General features: G+C 38.1%; 1 protein-coding gene across 2 annotated transcripts in view; it reads left to right on the forward strand.

Moving 5' to 3' along the window:
• The window catches only part of cacna2d3a (calcium channel, voltage-dependent, alpha 2/delta subunit 3a), a 126,463-nt gene that overhangs the window by 42,796 nt on the left and 65,496 nt on the right, over window positions 1-18,171 (forward strand). For both annotated transcript variants that reach the window (XM_075476855.1, XM_075476856.1), the window contains exons 4-5: window positions 341-400; window positions 15,270-15,432. In XM_075476855.1, coding sequence (XP_075332970.1) covers window positions 341-400; window positions 15,270-15,432 — 223 coding nt within the window. The remainder of the gene's footprint in view (window positions 1-340; window positions 401-15,269; window positions 15,433-18,171) is intronic.

Below are 18,171 nucleotides of genomic sequence, written 5' to 3' on the forward strand. Positions count from 1 at the left end.
AGCGTGTATATTGGTGATCGTTGGTGAGTGTCTGTTTAAAACAGTGTATACTGATGATGGAGTTTGTTGTCATAGTGTCCAAAGAACCCAAGGCAGACATTACCTGTTCTGCTGAACCATTTAGGAAAATAGCCTCCTTTTACGAGATGGCCCAGTATCTGTCTGCCTTCTGTGCACGAGTGTCCTGGGGTTTTTTAGTGTTGCTCTGGTGCTAAGGGGTACTTGCTAAGCTGGTTGTAAAGCTACTTTCTTTATGGATGTTTCCCTGCTTATCATTTCTGACTCCCAAATCAATTTTGTAGTAAAGCAGTTATTTTTCTCTCTTTTTTTTTACCTGTAGAGATTGGTGGAGGCGGCAGAGGAAGCCCATCTACAGCATGACGAAGATCCCGACCTGCAGGTGAGTCTATATTTACAACGTCCTTTAATTCCTACATCTATATTCTAATAACTCATGCTTGATTTTAATAACCACGTTCACCCATTGTTCTTAAAAGCTCAATAACTAATTCATGCTTAAAATAATCTATTCTCGGTAGTGTTTCTGAGATTAATCTTCTGCAATGCAAAAGGCAGACAATAACAAGAGTCTCTGTAAACATGAGACGACAAAGGAGAAGACACCTGTTTCGCTTGACAAGGCTTAACAGGCTTTTCCCTTTTAAAAGCTGATGTTGGGACACATCTCTCACTAATCATGTGATCATTTTGTACACACGTCTCAGACAGTCACTCTCAGCTATTCACAGTCCCAGGAGAGCTGTTGTGCTGACCATCAAGCACACCTCAGGACAGGATTTACTAAAGTCAGACAAGCAACAGCACAAACTTGAGTTATTGAGAGGAGATATGATATGAAGCATTTGCTGCTAAACTACTTATCGGGTTTGTGGCATGTGTGGTGGTGTCTGTGCCTGCAGCGAGCATGTTTACTTTCGCAATTCTGTAAGGTATTACAGAGAATGCCCTGTGGTTTTCTGCTGTCATTAGGTATTAAGAAGGATTAGCATCTAAATGAACCACTTACTGCTGTCCAGCTCCATTTTTTTCCCACAGTGTCCTTACCATTTGCTCTTTTTTTTTTTTTGTCTTTTATATCTAGACAATATTGTTTTGCTTTTTTATTGATGAGAAAATAGGGTTGAAATGTTAACTAAAATTTCAGATTTTCTAGTTGTTCAAATCAGCTGAAAACATTGACCAAGAGGTATTAGTGCCTTGAAACAAAGAACCTCCTCAAAGTCCCAATAACTGTTATTACCACAATGTGTTTATTGGTTTAAACAGAAACTAAAACTGATTCTGAAGAATTTTTTCCACCATTTACTGCAAATATTTCACTCCACATCACAAGTGCCAACACTGATGATATGATTTTGTGTCAAAAAAGTTAAACTTATCTTATCGTTGCCCTCAACAGTTTGACTGTTTTCGTTTTAAAAAGAAACCCTCAAAGTTCTACACTTTTTCAACCATTTATAATTTCAACTTCATTCTCAAAATGAATGCTCAGTAACGAAACAGTGTTCCTCCTCTATTTATTATCCCCATATGTGACCCCGATATTGTTTGTTTAACGTGAACAAGAGATCCCCCTTTGTGATTTTTGTAAGTTTTCTTCCACTATTTAGACCACACAACTAACCAGGTGACCAGGAAAACAACGATGTCCAAAATATCAATTATTTAACTGATTGATATATATTTGATGGAACACAACATCACTTTTAGTGTATTGAATTATTGTATTGAAAATCAGTGCAGTAGCAGACTTGTTTAATGTGAGAAGAAATAAGCTACTGCACGCAATTTTTAAACAACACATAGAATGACAAAAAAACAAAAAAAGTCTTAATTTAAGTAATTTATAATTTAAGTCAAATATAGAATTGATGTCTTGCGCTATTTGACAAATATTATCTGCAAAGATATTTTTGCATGCTTTTGTTGACATGTGTCTGTGCGTCTGCATGTGTGGGTTCGTCTGTGTGTAGGTGTCTTTGTGTTTTCATATGGTGCTCGATGGGCAGTAACATTGTGTGGGATCACAATGGTGTTTTGTACCAGTAATTATCTGGCTGCGATGAAATGAGCCCAACGTGGCGACTTCCCCTTTGTTTCAGATTTAATGACACTGTTACAGAGCTGATACTGGCTGATACAGCCTAGTGTAATAGAGAGTTCTCTAGGGGAGAGTGAGGCACATTTTCAAGAGGGAACCGAAAAAAAAAACACTAGAGATGCTGGAGCAGCATGCCAGTTTCATGTTTCCAGGTCTCCAAAAATTTGAGGAAAATAAGTGGGAAAGGGTGATGATGGGAGAGGGATGAAAGACGAAATATTTAACTATAAATCAGTCATATGTCATTACCAGGTACTTGTTGGCATGTATGTTATCAGAGTAAAAACAAAAGACTCTTTGATAAGAGATCTATAGTGGCTTGCAAAATTATCCACCCCCCATTGCTGTTTTTCCTATTATTTTGCATTTGCAAATTGTAATTTGAATGGCTTTTTGGGGGAGATTTTTTGTAAAAATAATGCACAAAAACAGTCCAAATTTGTGAAGTGAAATTGGAAAAAAAAGCGCTAATGTTTGTGTGTGCATATGTATTAACCCCCATTGCTGAAGCCTTGAATAAGATGTTTTGCTACAAATTACCTTCAGAATTCACAAAATGAGTTAGATAAGGTTAACCTGTATACAGGGTAAGTCTCTGTACATATACACCTGTTCTGAAAGGCCCCTCAGTCTATTAACACCAAGGAACTCTCCAAAGAGGTCAGGGACAATGTTGTGGAGATGTCCAAATCAGGGTTGGTGGCAAAAAAAAAAGTGAAACTTTGAAAATACATCACAGGCACCAAAAGTAATCCTGAAGGAGCTGGAAAGCTTCTTGACCGGGGCTGGTGTATCTGTCCATAGGACCACTATAAGCTGTACACAACACAGCACAGCTGGGCTTTACCGAAGAGAAGTCAGAAAAAAGCCACTGTTTACATAAAGGTTTGCCACAAGGCATGTGGAAGATTTGCCAAACATACGGAATAAGTTTCCAAAATGGAAATTTCTGTCCATCAAGGAAAATACTACATCTGGTGGAAAACCCAAACTTCTCATCACCCCAAGAGCACCAACCCTATAGTAAAGCATGGTGATGGCAGCACCGTGCTGGGAGAGTGGTTTTCATTGGCAGGGATAGGGCAACTGGTCAGAATTGAAGGAATGATGGATGTTCCTAAATTCAGGACAAAGGTTCTCCTGACAGAAGGGCAATGACCCAAAGCATATTGCTGAAACAACACTTGAGTGTTTTAAGGGGAAATGTTTTAATGTGTTGGAATGGGCTTGTCAAAGCCAAGAGCTCAATCAATGTACAGCAAAGTACGCTCAGTGCTATACTCCAGTCGAACCCATCCAACTTGAAGGAGCTGAAGCAGTTTCGGTTTAAAGAAGAGGCAAACATCAAAGTGGCTCGATGCAAGCACATACACACATATCCTAAAAGACTTGTTGCTGTCATTGTTGTAAAAGCTCTTTTCAGTCTTTTTCATTCTTTCAAGTTTTTACATTTATTTAGTTTTTTCAGTTCATTCATCAGTTTAAACACGTTTTGCAGATTTTTTCCCCCAAAACAAAATACCCCAAAAAGTCTATTTACAATACAGGTTGTAACACAAAAAAATAAGAGTGCAAAGGGGGTGAATACTCTTGCAAGTCACTGTATGAATCTGTGTCCTTGTGTATTGGTGTTGTAAACAGTTTTTAGTATTCCTTGGCAATTTGTATCGTGACCATACATTTTTCACGGCTAATGATGTTTTGGATTTTGCAAGCATTACAAGGGTGTGATCACTAACAGCTGTGTTGTTTACACGCGTGTAGGTTTTCATGAGCGCTTTATGTGTACAACCATGTAGGTGTACATGTGCACATGTCTGTGTAGCTCTGATGGTGGCATTTCTAATAGTGTTTTTTATACCGCAGCACATGGTGAATAGATGGTAATTATCACCAGCTGAGCTAAAAATACCACATCCATGCTGTAGGGTGAAACCTCCTCCATCACTATTCGGGGTTTATTATAAAATGTTTGTGAGGTTTTTTGCTATTGGATACATATTTGGCTGGCAGCAGTTCGATAGGAATTTCCTTATCTATCCTTTCCAGAGCTCTTCTGCTTCCATGTGAAATTGGCACGGTAATCTGCTGCGATTTTCCTCCCTCACTCTTTTACCCGCAATGCTCATGTGCTGTAAATAGGAAAGCAGAGAGCAGTCTCCCGTGCCCTCTGTAGCCAATGAAATCCTTCCTTTGAGGTTGAAGACAAACAGCCAATCGCCAAGCCTAATGTTGACTAAAAATGTAGCCCTAGTCTGGAGGGAGCAGTGACAGAAATTCTCTATACTTCTTTTATTTAAATTTTATTTTTTTTCTCACACTTGTCTAGAACGTAAGCCATAAAATGCACAGAAGTAGCCACTCGTTTGTTGATTAGTGAATTTGCTGTCCTCATCGCTCACAAAAATGATTTGACCCGAGTGGGTGCATGCGTATTCAGAGCATCACCTGGCTATGTGAAGATGGGATTTTTTAAGGTATTTATTGAGGTGTTAGCTTTGACTGTCAAATGTATAATGCACAATTACACTGCATACGTATTATGTCTCACCTGCTTGCCAACCCCACACACAAAGCATTTTAAGGTACCTTTGTCAACAGTGTCAGAAAAAAATTGATCAGAAAAGGCTTCCAACAGAGGCACAATGCGCTACCTAGAGAAAGTGATGTTGACAAGCCTCTGGAAAGCCTTTTTTAAAGGATGACTCAGTTATCGAAAAGAGCGGGATTAAAAAGATACTTATTCTCACACAGTGTACCCACTTGCTCACAATTTAATTATTATTGATTTTTTTTTTTTTTTTATCCTGCAAGAATAAGTACAAAATAAATTAATCGTCTTTGGCAGGAAAAACAGAAAAGAAAAAAAGTTATTCCAAATAATTTTTGCTATTGTTGGAGAGGTTGAATGTTGGTGCAGTTGGTCAGCTAATTACACCTCAAGCTCTGGGTATCTACGAGATTGAAATCCCTGTAAAAAATGATGCTACAATATTCTTTTTTATTTTGTTTATAATACAATTGTGTTGATCCCACATGCATAATTTCTGTTGAATATACATCGATCAATTAAATTTTTTTTCAATTTAATTACATCTGTATCGTGACAGTAGCACAAATACATTTTGTGGAGACAAAATGGCCTCAAGACAATATAAGACGATATACATGTGTAGACATGTTGGATTATAAGGTGATCAACATGTATTATTATTTATCTATTAATGAAAAAAAAACGACAACAAAACTTAAGAGTGATTAACATGTAAAAACATAGTGACTTCCAGAAGTATTCACTAGTGCAGCCCGGTATGAAATAAAATTTTGCAAAGCCGAGCTGCCTGTCCACAACAGGATACAAAGCCTATTGCTGTTTCTTTTCCTCAATACCGAACGAATCAGAGTGTTTTTATGGTTTAAAAATGATCCTGACGTTATGTTGGTCACTTGTCAGAGGGTCTATTTTAACCCAAACTATTTGTTTTTCCTAAACATAACAAGTAGTTCTTGTGCCCAAATTTAGACTGTGTAAGGTTAAAATATAAATTCAGAAAACGCAGTCGCACCTCACACTTGATCCCCCGTTTAGCTTCCACATGTAAGCCTTCACCATATTCAACGGGAGAACTTTCATCGCCGTTTCAAGGAAGCACTGTCGTATGTTGTTTTACATTTAGGCTTGTACATTTCATGTGAAGGCAATACAAAATGTGACACTGACACATGGGTGCTGAATCAGCAAAATTAGTGCATCAAACAAAGTCACAAATATACTGCTCATTATTGCCCAGCACCTGTATTTACAAAAAACATTTTGCAGTACATACCATTCATTTGTTTAAAGTAGTAGGGATGCAATAAATTCAAACTTTCTATGCAAACGTTTCATAAGATGTAACTGCTAAGCTCAAGTGAGAGCAGATCATGTCTCTCTTTCCCTTTCATACCCGAAAAAGTATGTGGGGACTTGCCCTGATTATTAACTTTGGATAAAGAAGAATAGCCATTTTTTCTGATCATTTCAACAGTTTTACAGCAACATCAAGTATATTCTGTATTCTGTACTAACAGTTTGAGTACAGAATTACAGCAAGATTATCGTGATGTGTGTTATTATAGTCTCAAACCGTTGCTTTAGACTTTTAGACATGTATTCCCCAGAGTTAGTGGGGCCAAAATTTACTTCTGATTTTAAGTGTGCCATATGAACCATTTTACTTGGCCTTTCCTCCAAGTTATTTACTCAGTCTGCTGCCTCGTTTGCCCACTGATTACCTACATCCATGCCCCCTGGTTGTCTTCCAGTCACATTTCCACACTCAGAGAGTGGTGTCTTACCCTTTCAGAACCGTGAAAAAGGAGAGTATGAAAGTGGGTGAGGAGAAGTGTAAAGTCTAAGAGGAGATTAGAGTTTAAAGTGAGCACCAGAGGGTGGAGTGTCACGGTCAGTCCCTCCTGCTTCACATATGGTGTCTTTCCTGACTCAAAATCTTTCTTTTCCCCTTGAGGCTGTTGATCCACTGTGTTGCTCCACGGAGTGGGAGTATTTGTCACAATCAACAAAGGATATTTATTTATTTATTCTTTTTTCCAAACTTTTATATGGGGGTCATGCTCTCATAAACTATTATCCGTTTATATAGAAGTTGTATTTCGGAATAGTTCTGAGAAACTTTTGCTTTATTTTGAGAAAGTTGTATTTAACCAGCTCAACGACTTTCTGAATGAAAGTGGAAGTCTTGACAAGTTTCAATCAGGCTTCAGACGTCATCACAGCACTGAAACCGCTCTGGTCAAAGTGTTAAACGACATCAGGTTGAATACTGATTCTGGTAATGTTTCAGTCCTGGTTCTGTTGGACCTCAGCGCTGCGTTTGATACTGTAGATCACAGAATCCTGTTGCACAGGCTGGAAAACTGGGTTGGACTTTCTGGAGCGGTCCTTAACTGGTTCAGGTCCTACTTAGAAGGCCGGCGTTATTTTGTTACTATTGGCAGCTATGAATCTGAGCGAGTGGCCATGACTTGTGGAGTCCCCCAGGGGTCAATTCTTGGACCTCATCTGTTTAACTTGTATATGCTCCCTTTGGGTCAGATATTGCAGAATTTTAACATCAATTATCACAGTTATGCAGACGATACACAACTTTATGTGTCTCTGTCACCGGACGACTGCAGCCCAGCAGACGTACTGTGTCAGTGTCTGGAGGAAGTAAACACCTGGATGAGAGATAATTTTCTACAATTAAATGAAGACAAAACTGAGATCATTCTGTTTGGTAGCAAAGAGAAGAGGGTCAGCGTTGGTAAATATCTTGAGACTCGGGACCTTACAATTACTGACCAAGTTCGTAACCTGGGAGTGTTGATAGACTCAGATCTGACTTTCAGCAGCCACATCAAAGCTGTCACCAAGGCAGCTTTTTACCACCTCAGAAATATCAACAAAATTAAAGGTTTCCTCTCCCAAAAAGACCAGGAGAAACTCATCCATGCATTCATCTCCAGTAGACTCGATTACTGTAACGCTCTTTTAACTGGACTTCCCAAAAAGAGCATCAAACATCTGCAGCTCATCCAGAACGCTGCTGCTAGAGTTTTAACCCGGACTAAGAGATCTGAACACATCACACCAGTTTTAAAATCTTTACACTGGCTTCCAGTCAGTCACAGAATAGATTTTAAAAGCCTGCTGATGGTTTACAAATCCCAGAATGGTTTAGGCCCAAAATACATCTGTGATATGTTCAGAGAATATAAACCCAGCAGAGCTCTTAGATCCAAGGACTCAGGCCAGCTGGTCCAGTCCAGAGTCCAGACTAAACATGGAGAAGCAGCATTTAGCTGTTATGCTGCAAATAAGTGGAACAAACTGCCACTGGAGATTAAACTTTCACCAAATGTAGACATTTTTAAATCCAGGTTAAAGACATTTCTTTTCTCATTTTTATTTGATTTGATTTGATATTTTTGAAGTTTTTTGTGAATGTGTTTTGTTTGCTTTGCCTTCATGTCAACGCAGATGACTAGCCTACATATTTAAAAAAAAAAAAAATGTGGGTGTGACAAAATAAATTTAAAAAGCGTATACTTAGAATTAGCGTTTGTGGAATTGTGTTGCAGTCGTTAATATAGGGATTATATTGAAGAGAAACTAGACTTATTAAGAGTAATGGTGTGGTGATAAATTAAATAGAATGAAACCAACCTTACAAGCTTAATGGAATGGTTGAGTCATGGAAAAGTGTACTTCATGCAAATTGTGACAGATTTGATCCTTTGTTACATGGCATCTATAAATAGAAGTGGTATAGTTGAACAACATCCCAAAGAAAATTTATATTTAAAAAAAAAATGTTCTCTTTAATGAATATATCAGTCGATCTAATAGTCTTCCAAGGTATTTCTCAATTTTTCAAATATAATTACTTGTGGATGTTATGTATATTTATTTGCTAGTGTCTAATACTTAAAACTTTGACTGATTTGTGAAATTTTCACTCCTTCACACAATATTCCCTTTGTTGCAAGATGTTTTTGAGGATTTCTAGTACATATTGCTTGAAACTTCAGATTGACTTTCATAATTATATTTGTAAGCACTCTTTGTTGTGATTCAGAATTAATGATTGAATAGGTTGTTTGCTCAGTTCCCGAGGCAGTGAAGTAACCCCATACCATAACATTTCCACCACCCTGCTTTGTTAATGGTGAAAAATTGTTCATCTCGACCAAACAAGCCTATTGTTGTTGTAGTATTTTTGTTGTAATATTTATTTGGTGACGTCCTTCGAAAACACTTTAGATCAAAGCATCCGAGCAAGACATCACAGGATTCAACAACGAGGGGAACTCCAGATCATAGAAACCTGGGGATTGAAAGAAGGGTTCCACCTGTTTTTGATTTGGTATCGCTCTTTAATTGTCACCCTTTTTGATCATTTAGAGGATGCATTTACTTTTTGTAAGAGAGATCTTTTTTCTTCTTTTTTCATGCTTAAAGTTGGAAAATTTCTAGAAAATGTCTACTTTATGTATCATTAATTTTAGTAAAATCACCTTTATCTGTGGAGACCTTTTCTTAGATATTTGGCTCTCGGTTGTTTGAATAAGTGAAAAGTGTGAATGGTTTCCTTAGAATTAAAGATTTTTTTTGTTGTTTGTTTTCTTTTTTCACTTGGCTGAATACAACATAGAGTCTCATAGAGTTACAACAAGAAAATGATGTTGTGTTTTAATAATCCACTTAGCACTATTGTGTTATTATTCTAGTTAATAATATTTAATGTAAAATGGTGCATATTACCAAACACATTAATTAAAATGTTTGAAAGTGAGAGCTGATAAATGCTACATTTTTTGCCTTTCGTAAATTCCTCCGCTTCCTCTCTGCCTGTCCCAAGCTAAGTGAGTGGGTGCTGATGGTACATGTGCAATCTCTCAGCTTAATGCACTGTAGCGTTAAAGATCAGGTTGTTAACACCATGATCGGGGACTACATTAGTGGCACTGGGTACTCCTTCACGGTAATGCTGGAATGGCATAATTGACTCACTCAGCACATACACCCACATTTGAACAGAGACTTGAATGATGTTCGGAAGCCTGCATGGACACAGATGCACACACTCGTATACATCATGGTTTTTCCCCTGCCACCATTCTTACACCCACACTGACACCCACACTGTTGAAACTCAAAAACTGTTATTTCAATTAGACTTAAAAGTCACATGCTGTGAATGCAAATTAGTGTAATAACAGGGGCATTACCCAGTTTGTTTGACTTTTTTTCTGGCAAACCTCCCTGCCGATGATTCCTCTTGTTGTACCGTCTCCCTCAAAGCACTTGGTGTACAGTGAAGGGTCATAACATTCACACAGCTTTAATTGTTTTTTTATATTTAATTTCTAGTTTTCAGTGGATCTTGGATCTTTAAGTACTTGCCCTCATTAGAAGAAATGTTATTTTATACTGTATGTGGTCCTAAAGTCAGGGACCACATCAAAAATCTGTCATACATTCAAGCAAACCAACAATTAATCCAGAGTCATATGATACAGAAACATGGCAAATGCCTATGTCCTGATAGAGTTTTCATTAGTAGTGGTATTCAGGTGACACTTAGGAAGTTTTGACATACTCAAGGCCTGTTATAAGTATGACTGTGGCTGAGGCAGTTTGATACTAAACATTTGTAGTGTTGTGATTGTGGGGAAACATGGTATTATAAGTTAGCGGAATTGTTATTCTAAGAAAAGAGAGTTTTGTCTGTGTAATGGCTATATTTAAGGTTCCTAAAAGCTTGGTGCTTTACATGAGAGCCCTGAGTGAGAATGTTTCCTTAATCATGCTTTTGTTCAATTTCAGACCATTATTGCTCTCTGCCACATATTCTAAATGTTCTTGATATCCATACAGTTGATTTTGTGCCTTCTTCCATCACCCATTTAAACATGTTAAGCTGGGCATACACTGTGCGATTTCTGGCCCGATTTCGACAAGATTTTTACTCGTGCGACTATTTTGGAGATCGGGCCGAGTTTTGGCTCAATCGTGCGTCTCGCATCGTGTACTATACATGGGGTAACGACAAACGATTAAGCCCTCCCGACCACCTCCCGATCGATCGGATGAAAATCAAACTTGTTTGAAATCCTGGTCGCTCCTCGTGAGGCTCTCGCACAGTTGAAGCAGCTGGACGAGCCGATTGACCTCATCCTGTCACACTACGTATGCGCAAACATAGGCACGGAAGAGAAAATTGTCAACAGAAGAAGAAAAAGACAACAGAACAGCATGGCAGCGACCGGCGACCGAGTCCGACGTGTCGTGTAGTGTGAGCAGCCAGATCGCATCAGACCATCGGGTCGTACAGTGTGAGAACAGGAATCGTAAGCTGTGACGTTTTAACCCTTGCGATTCACTCGTACAGTATGAGCAGCAGCTGAATCACGCGATTGAAAAAATCACACAGTGCCCTGCTTTAAGCATTCAAAACATGGAAATTGGTCAAGATCTGAATGACCCTGTTCAGAGTACACAGCTGGTTTCAGACCGAGACCGGCAGTTTACTTTCGACCACCTGCTCCATGCCCGCGAGATTTGCATCATGGAATCCCAATCCCAATGCAGATTTCTCTTTGGAACTCTAAAATACGATGTGGAAACTGCCTCTATTGTTTTTTGTAAGCAGAATAAGACTGTCTGGATTGATTATACCATGAGAGTATGAATACATGAAGCACTGTTCATTGTGAGATAGAAAAAACAACTTCAACACAGATACATCATTTGCTAAATAAAGAATCCAGTCAGAAAAAAAGGCCTGTTTAGAACAGGCTATCGAGTCATTTTCTCAGAAGACAAGTTATGTTACACAAATCCATAAGGGTCCCAGGTCAGGTCCAGTGTCCTCTGAGTAGCATCCGCTCGTATAGACCTCCCCTCTTGATAATTTATTCTGTAGTGTGGAATGATTCAGTGTCTTTTTACAATGATAATCAATCAATTAATTTTTAGACTAAGATAGAGTATAGCTTAGAAAAAAAATTAAATTTAATGATAAATCACAGTTAGGGTTTAACAAAGAGTGAATGCAAAGAGATGAGAAGGTAATGCAGTTAGAAATACTTTGAAGCAAAGCATCTGCACCGAATCAGTTCCATTTCCATTCTACATCCTTTTCCATCTACCAAATATGAACATGTTCTGAATTCCATGCACATTTTTCAGCTGATATTGTCATTTGTGTATAATCGCTAGCTGTATCAACCTTTTGGACATCTGTGTCTGCCCTATATCTGGCCATAATTAATGGCCTTTTTTTAAATCTTCTTACATTATTTTCTTTTATTTATGGCTTGAAAGTTTGTACATGATCAATGGATAGAGAGAAACAGGTTAGACCAGAGAGGAAAAAAGGGAACTTAGCTTGGGAAAGAGAGAGAAGTGAGATAGAACAGGTACAAATGAGCTTAGGTCAGGAAGAGAACAAAGTGAAGTAGAAACAAGGCCTCCTATGCTGCAGGTGCAGGTAGTTCTGTCTCTAAGTAGCACGTGTAAGCATGTACATCTGTCATGCATAAGCTAAATATTTACCATTTGCTTTCACAGTCATTCTGCACTCAAGTTATTTTGTTTGCCAACAAGCAGGTGTGACAAAGTGAAAAGTCAAGACTTTGCACCTCTATGATTAATCTTCCCAATTGCATAATTTCGATGCTGGTTGTTTTTTGCTTTTCTTATTAAAACTGTTGAATGATTTGAGTCATTTATTTATTATTAAATCATAAATATATACATGTACTGTAACCCTGTACAGGGGTTACAGCAAAACACAAGAGGATCACAGAAAGTGTCAGTGTAAGTCTAGTAACTGTACAGCATACGATCTGTGCAGTTCACAATATGTACCGTATGTTCATGTGACTCATTCAGGCTGAGATATGAGGTCTTGTGGCAAAAGGAACTAGCAGACAGTGTTAATCTGTCAGCCTTCAGAGTAAGGTATTTTATAAAAGAATGGTTTTGGTTTGTAAGGACTGGTATCTCCCATCAGAGGCGAGAAGCTGGAAGAGTTGCGGAGTTCGTTAGTAGTTCACTTATTTCTGCTACCCAGTTGAAAGTGTGCTTTATGTGCAATGAACTCACAATTAAGGGCCTCAGCCAATTATGTTAGAGACTTTGCTAACAAAAGGATTAGCTTTTCTTTCTATATGACTTTTTGAGCTCCCAGATTAGACATTGTAAGATGATGATGATGATATGGGTGATGATTTGACAAAAATTGTCTTCAGTTTTCAGAAGTACAGTTTTTTTTTTCTTATGCTGTTGTTGAGTGTAACTGATGTAAGTGCAAAGGAGCTTTCAGTTTTTGTGCACATTATATGTGGAACAAACTGAAGGGAGCTTCAGGTCTGTGTCAACTCTTGCTTCTTTTAAAGCAAGCCTTAAGACTTTTTTGATCACTACGAATTTTATGCTTCTATGCACCGTGAAAGGACAATTCGTCATTCTCCAAAACTACACCACAAAACTGAGGTCTTTGCAAAATTCAGCTATCTGAATTCTCTTTATCCTTTTAGACTGAAAAAGATAAGTATTGTTTTGGTAAAAAAAAAGAAAGAAAGAAAAAAATGCTGCCATCGGGGGTTATTTTTGTATCAGTTGTTCAAGAAAGTGATTGGTCAAGTCCCATCAAGGAAAAGTTGCATTTAATGTTGCATGTTGACACAGCTAAATGCAGATGGAAGAAAGCCATGTCCTGCCCCGTCTAATATTTTATAAACAGTTTGTCCCATTGTTGCTCCCTTATCTTACAGGAAAGTTCATTCTTTGTAAGTTTTGTGTCACTTTGGGATAAAAAATTAAAAAAGCCAAGTAAAAGAGATTAATAAAAATACAGACAGAAGTACACAACACGGTGCTCTCTCACCTTGAAAAGGCAGTGTTCCCTTTGATAAAAGTCTAATCAGGCCTGATTAATTACATTGATAGGCAAAAGGCTTACTAGCCTAATTGATGGCTTTATCTGTGTTTTGCTCTGTGCTGAAGGGATGGTGGTGCTTCTCATGAAAACATGGGAGAATTCACCCAAATGATGGCTATTGGTGCTAAAATGGAAAAGCTAGGGTGGTCGGATGAGTGTATCTTTCAGAGCATAGGAGTCCACTGAATAACCTGGTAGCACAGTGAATTACTTTTAAGGTCTTAGTCCTTGTGATTCTAAGATTACTGTATGCTCTTTCTCAACCTGTATTCATTTCCTACATGGGCCAGCATTTTTCTTTTTCACTCCCTCACTGCTCATACTACAGAAATCAGTCCAACGACTTTCTGCCCTTCGCTGTTTGATGAACACATATATTGAATTTTTGTATAAAACACTTTGGGATTGCAATTTATTTTTCTCAGGGGTCCTCTTCGAATCTAATTATTTTTAGTTTTACAAGAGAAATCAATGTTGCTTCAGGCCATGTTCATGTGAACAGCATAGCTCAAATGCACAAGGGAGTGATTGATAGTTCAATAAAGTTTTGTTTTTAATTTTTCCATTTTTCTTCTCTTTTTTAACATTACCCAGTGCTTAACAGCATTTGCAGTACTTGTCCTAATCAAGTACAAATTGTAGCACAACAATTTGGCAGATCTGGTCAAAAGTTTGTTGCTGCAAACAGGTTATTGTTTTTCAGCTAAAAAAGCACCATGTTTTGGGCTTCTATCTTCTTCTTACCTAGTTTCTTCATAAACGCTTTGCCTTTTGCCAGACCATCATTGCAAACAGTTTTTTTCATTGTAATAACTTGCCTGGTTAAATAAAGTTGAAATGAATAGAGGAATTAAAAATTGGGCATGTCGACAGTTTACTTTGTTACTGTTGGAAGAGGTCACGTGAAGCAAATCTCAAAGCAACTATCAGAAGCAAGAGTCAATGTTTTAAAACCATAGAGTGTGTAAATAAAAAAAGAAATCCTTGAAAGTTTGAAAAATATAAATATATACTGTATATCCTTTTATAATCTTAAAATGCACAAATACTAATCAAATACTGATGCATTTACCACAGTTATTTCAAAGTTATCATGGAACAAGTTCATATCAAAATTAACATATATATCCATGTAATTAAGTTTCATGCAAGCATAAAAAAATGTATGCCATTTTGTTTCTCTTTCTGTTGCTTGAGCATCTTTACCTGTTTGTTATCTCCTGTTCTGCATCAACTGTAGCATTTCAGGCATTGCCCCTTTAGGTTATCCTCAGAGCCTTTGGAATGCAGAAAGTCATGTGCTCTATATTTGTCTAGCTCTATGATTTATTAATACTCTCACCAGTGTGCGCAGTACTAAAAATACTTTGGAGGCAGAGCATCTCATGCAGCAGAAAAGAAGTCTGCAGAAGCTTGAGGTTAGATTTGTCTACTCAGCAGCCTTCTTCTGTAACAAGCCACACGTCCTGGGATGATCTAAGGATTCAAGTTACCTCAGTATGCTAACCATTCTGACTCAGCACTTGAGTGACCAAGCCCTCCTATACACTGACAGCATGACTCAGCATGTTGAATGTATTGAGATGGAGACACTTGACTAATTGATAGTTTCAATAGACTGAACTATTATTTTTTCTTTCTGTCTGTCTTTCTAGTATGAATACTTCAATGCAGTGCTGATCAATGAGGTCGATGATAAGGGGAACAATGTAGAGCTGGGAGGAGAATTTATCCTGCAACCGAATGATCACTTTAACAACTTGTCGGTCAACCTTAGCCTCAGTGTGGTCCAGGTGCCCACCAACATGTACAACAAAGGTAGGTCCACCACCCATTATCACAATTAATAACAGAAAGGGAAGTTTTGTCTTTCTTAGATGAATATACTGTAGAAGTGCATACATACATTGCTGGCTTTTCAAAACATGAACTGAGCAGAGTGTCACTCCTCTCTTCAAAAGCTGGGTTTGCCATTTTTGATTCATATTCAGAATCTATAAATGAGAAAAGCTGTATGGAAATGATAAGAATGAAAAGCAACTTTAAACTAATCCAATAAGCAAAACAAGTTGAGGTGGTTTTCTTTTGCCTGTTTCTAAGGAGAATTTATACACATTTTTTTGGGGATAGAATTCCCTTCTTAAGATGACAGGACTCACAAGCTGTTTTTGATCGACCATCAAGAAACTTATAGGACAAATTTGCATCTTCTCAGATATGGTGTAATATACTAGATATTTTCAGGGGGAAAAGTCATTCCCAGAGAAGAATTCTCTCATTTTCCTTTTGAGGATGTCCACAGCAGTTGTTATCATTATTTTATACTCCCCAAGGTTTGATTCCAGCAAGGACCAGTAGTTCTCCTTGTGAATTTTGACCACGTGTTATGTAACTTATACGCCACCTACTGGCAACAGTATGTTGTCAAGTTTATTCGCTCCAAACCAGTCACTGAGAATGTGTCTGATTCACATCTGCTTTTATTTTTTTGAAAGATTGTTTAGATGATAAATGGAAAACCAACTACTAACTGCTATGAGTCTTCCATCCATGGATTCTGTCAATTTCTGGATCTTGACATGATCAACTTTGATTGAAGAAGCAGTCAAAGCATCTCACATTCTATTCAAAGAAGTTTGCTGTCTTCCCTTTCTGTAAAGATCACATTTTAGAAGGACCTACACATTCCCAATAAGATTTAAATCAGGTGACAAATGGGCTAATTCATTACTTGCTCATCTTTGAGGCCTTTGCTGACTAGCCAACCAGTGGAGCGCTTGTGTGCATGTGATGTCTGTTGGCCCATCCTTGTGGCCCAGCAAGAGTCGCTTCGATTTCATCTGTCCATAATGTAAGACCTTAGAAAAATCTGTCTTCAGGCATTTGTTGACCCAGTCTTGATGCCTCAGCTGATGAATCTTATACAGTAGTCATTTTGTTTCATATTGGTGATTTCTTTGAGCACATCGTCTGAACAGTCCCCTCCCCCCGTTTTACTGGCAGGGATGAAGCTGCCAAATAATTATTTTATAAATAACTACACCTCTTTATAAATAACTACCCAATTACACAAAAATGATCACATGGTGGTTATTAATCTGCCCTTCCATTGTTTCTACCTAATTTAGGGTAATGGGGAGCTGAAGCCTATCTCAGCTGCCATTGGGTGAGAAACAGGGTACACCCTGGAGGGTTTCCAGTTCTTCACAGGACCAACACAAAGACAGACAACATGCACACTCAGACTTGCACTTACTGTCAATTTAGAATCACTAGTTAATTCATGTAGCATGTTTTCAGACAGTGGGAGGAAGCCTTAGTACCCCCAAAAGAACCCACACATGCACAGGGAGAACACTGTGTGTGGGTGTGTGTGTTCAAGGAAAGGCCTTGCAGCCCCAGTTATTAATCCCACAAGCCAATCCAGGTTGAAATGGTTTGAAGGAGAAAAAATATTACAGAAATATTGATAAAGTCATCATTTTCACACAGTGCAGTTTAACAACATAAAAAAAATAACCAAATCACTTGCCCAAATATGTACACTGTAAAAAAAATACATGTGCGCTAGTGCACATTCATCTACGGCTGTGACAGGAGATGGATTTGACTTCATTAATTGTAACTCTTTGGATGATCCCCACTACACATTGACTTAATTAGACATTAAATAATTAGACTTCTCCTGATTTACTCAAAGCCAACCAGAGAAGTCAAGGCCTTATACAATGCTCAGTGGACAGAGTGAATGTCATGTCGGCTTAACCCCGCTACCAGAGACACAGAAAGGATGTGGAGAGATGGGTAGAGAAGAGTGAGAAAGTAAATGAGGAAGAAAGTAGGTTAAGTCAGACTGATGGAGGATCTGAGCAACAGATTAATTGCAGCTAGGTGAAAAAAAAAAAAAAACGGGACTAAACGAGTGAGAGTGACAGGAGGAAAGTGAGCGAAACAAAATGAATGAAAGTGCAAGGAAAGTGAGGTTGGCATGCTGGCAGACTGATTCAAAGAAAGGGACAGTGATTGAGATTTGATTCACAAGCAAATGAGTAGACTCAGGTACTCTTACTCCACACATGCACAAGCACAGACAGGCAGACGTAGGAGTGTCAGATATGTATGTTTTCTCCAAGGCCAGCGGTAATGTATTGTCAGGCAGCTCATCAGTGGGGTGGCCAAATCTTACTGCCTTGTAAAAGGATACAGAAAAACTTGTTTTTTGCCAAATAAACTCTACGTGAATAACTGTTCAAAACATTTTTAACATTCTTACTTAAACACAGAATTTCTAGTTTCTTAATATTCTTCACGACAGAGCGGCAGCACTCACATGTAATTTGCTTTGCTGCCATGTCATTTGCTTTTAGTCAGCAATGTGGTGGAAACAGTGCTGTAACATGGCATGCTAATTTGTATTCATTTGTATTATTATTATTATTATTAACGCTCACAAAATTAGAGTGGTGCAAGAAGTGGAACAGTCTTGTTACTGTTTGAAAGCAATTTGCCAAAAAATATATGCGCTGCAGCCCAGCTCAGCCAGAGGAAAGCAGAAGG

The sequence above is a fragment of the Odontesthes bonariensis genome, chromosome 10 (genome assembly GCF_027942865.1).
Source record: "Odontesthes bonariensis isolate fOdoBon6 chromosome 10, fOdoBon6.hap1, whole genome shotgun sequence".
NCBI classification, from domain to species: Eukaryota; Metazoa; Chordata; class Actinopteri; order Atheriniformes; family Atherinopsidae; genus Odontesthes; species Odontesthes bonariensis.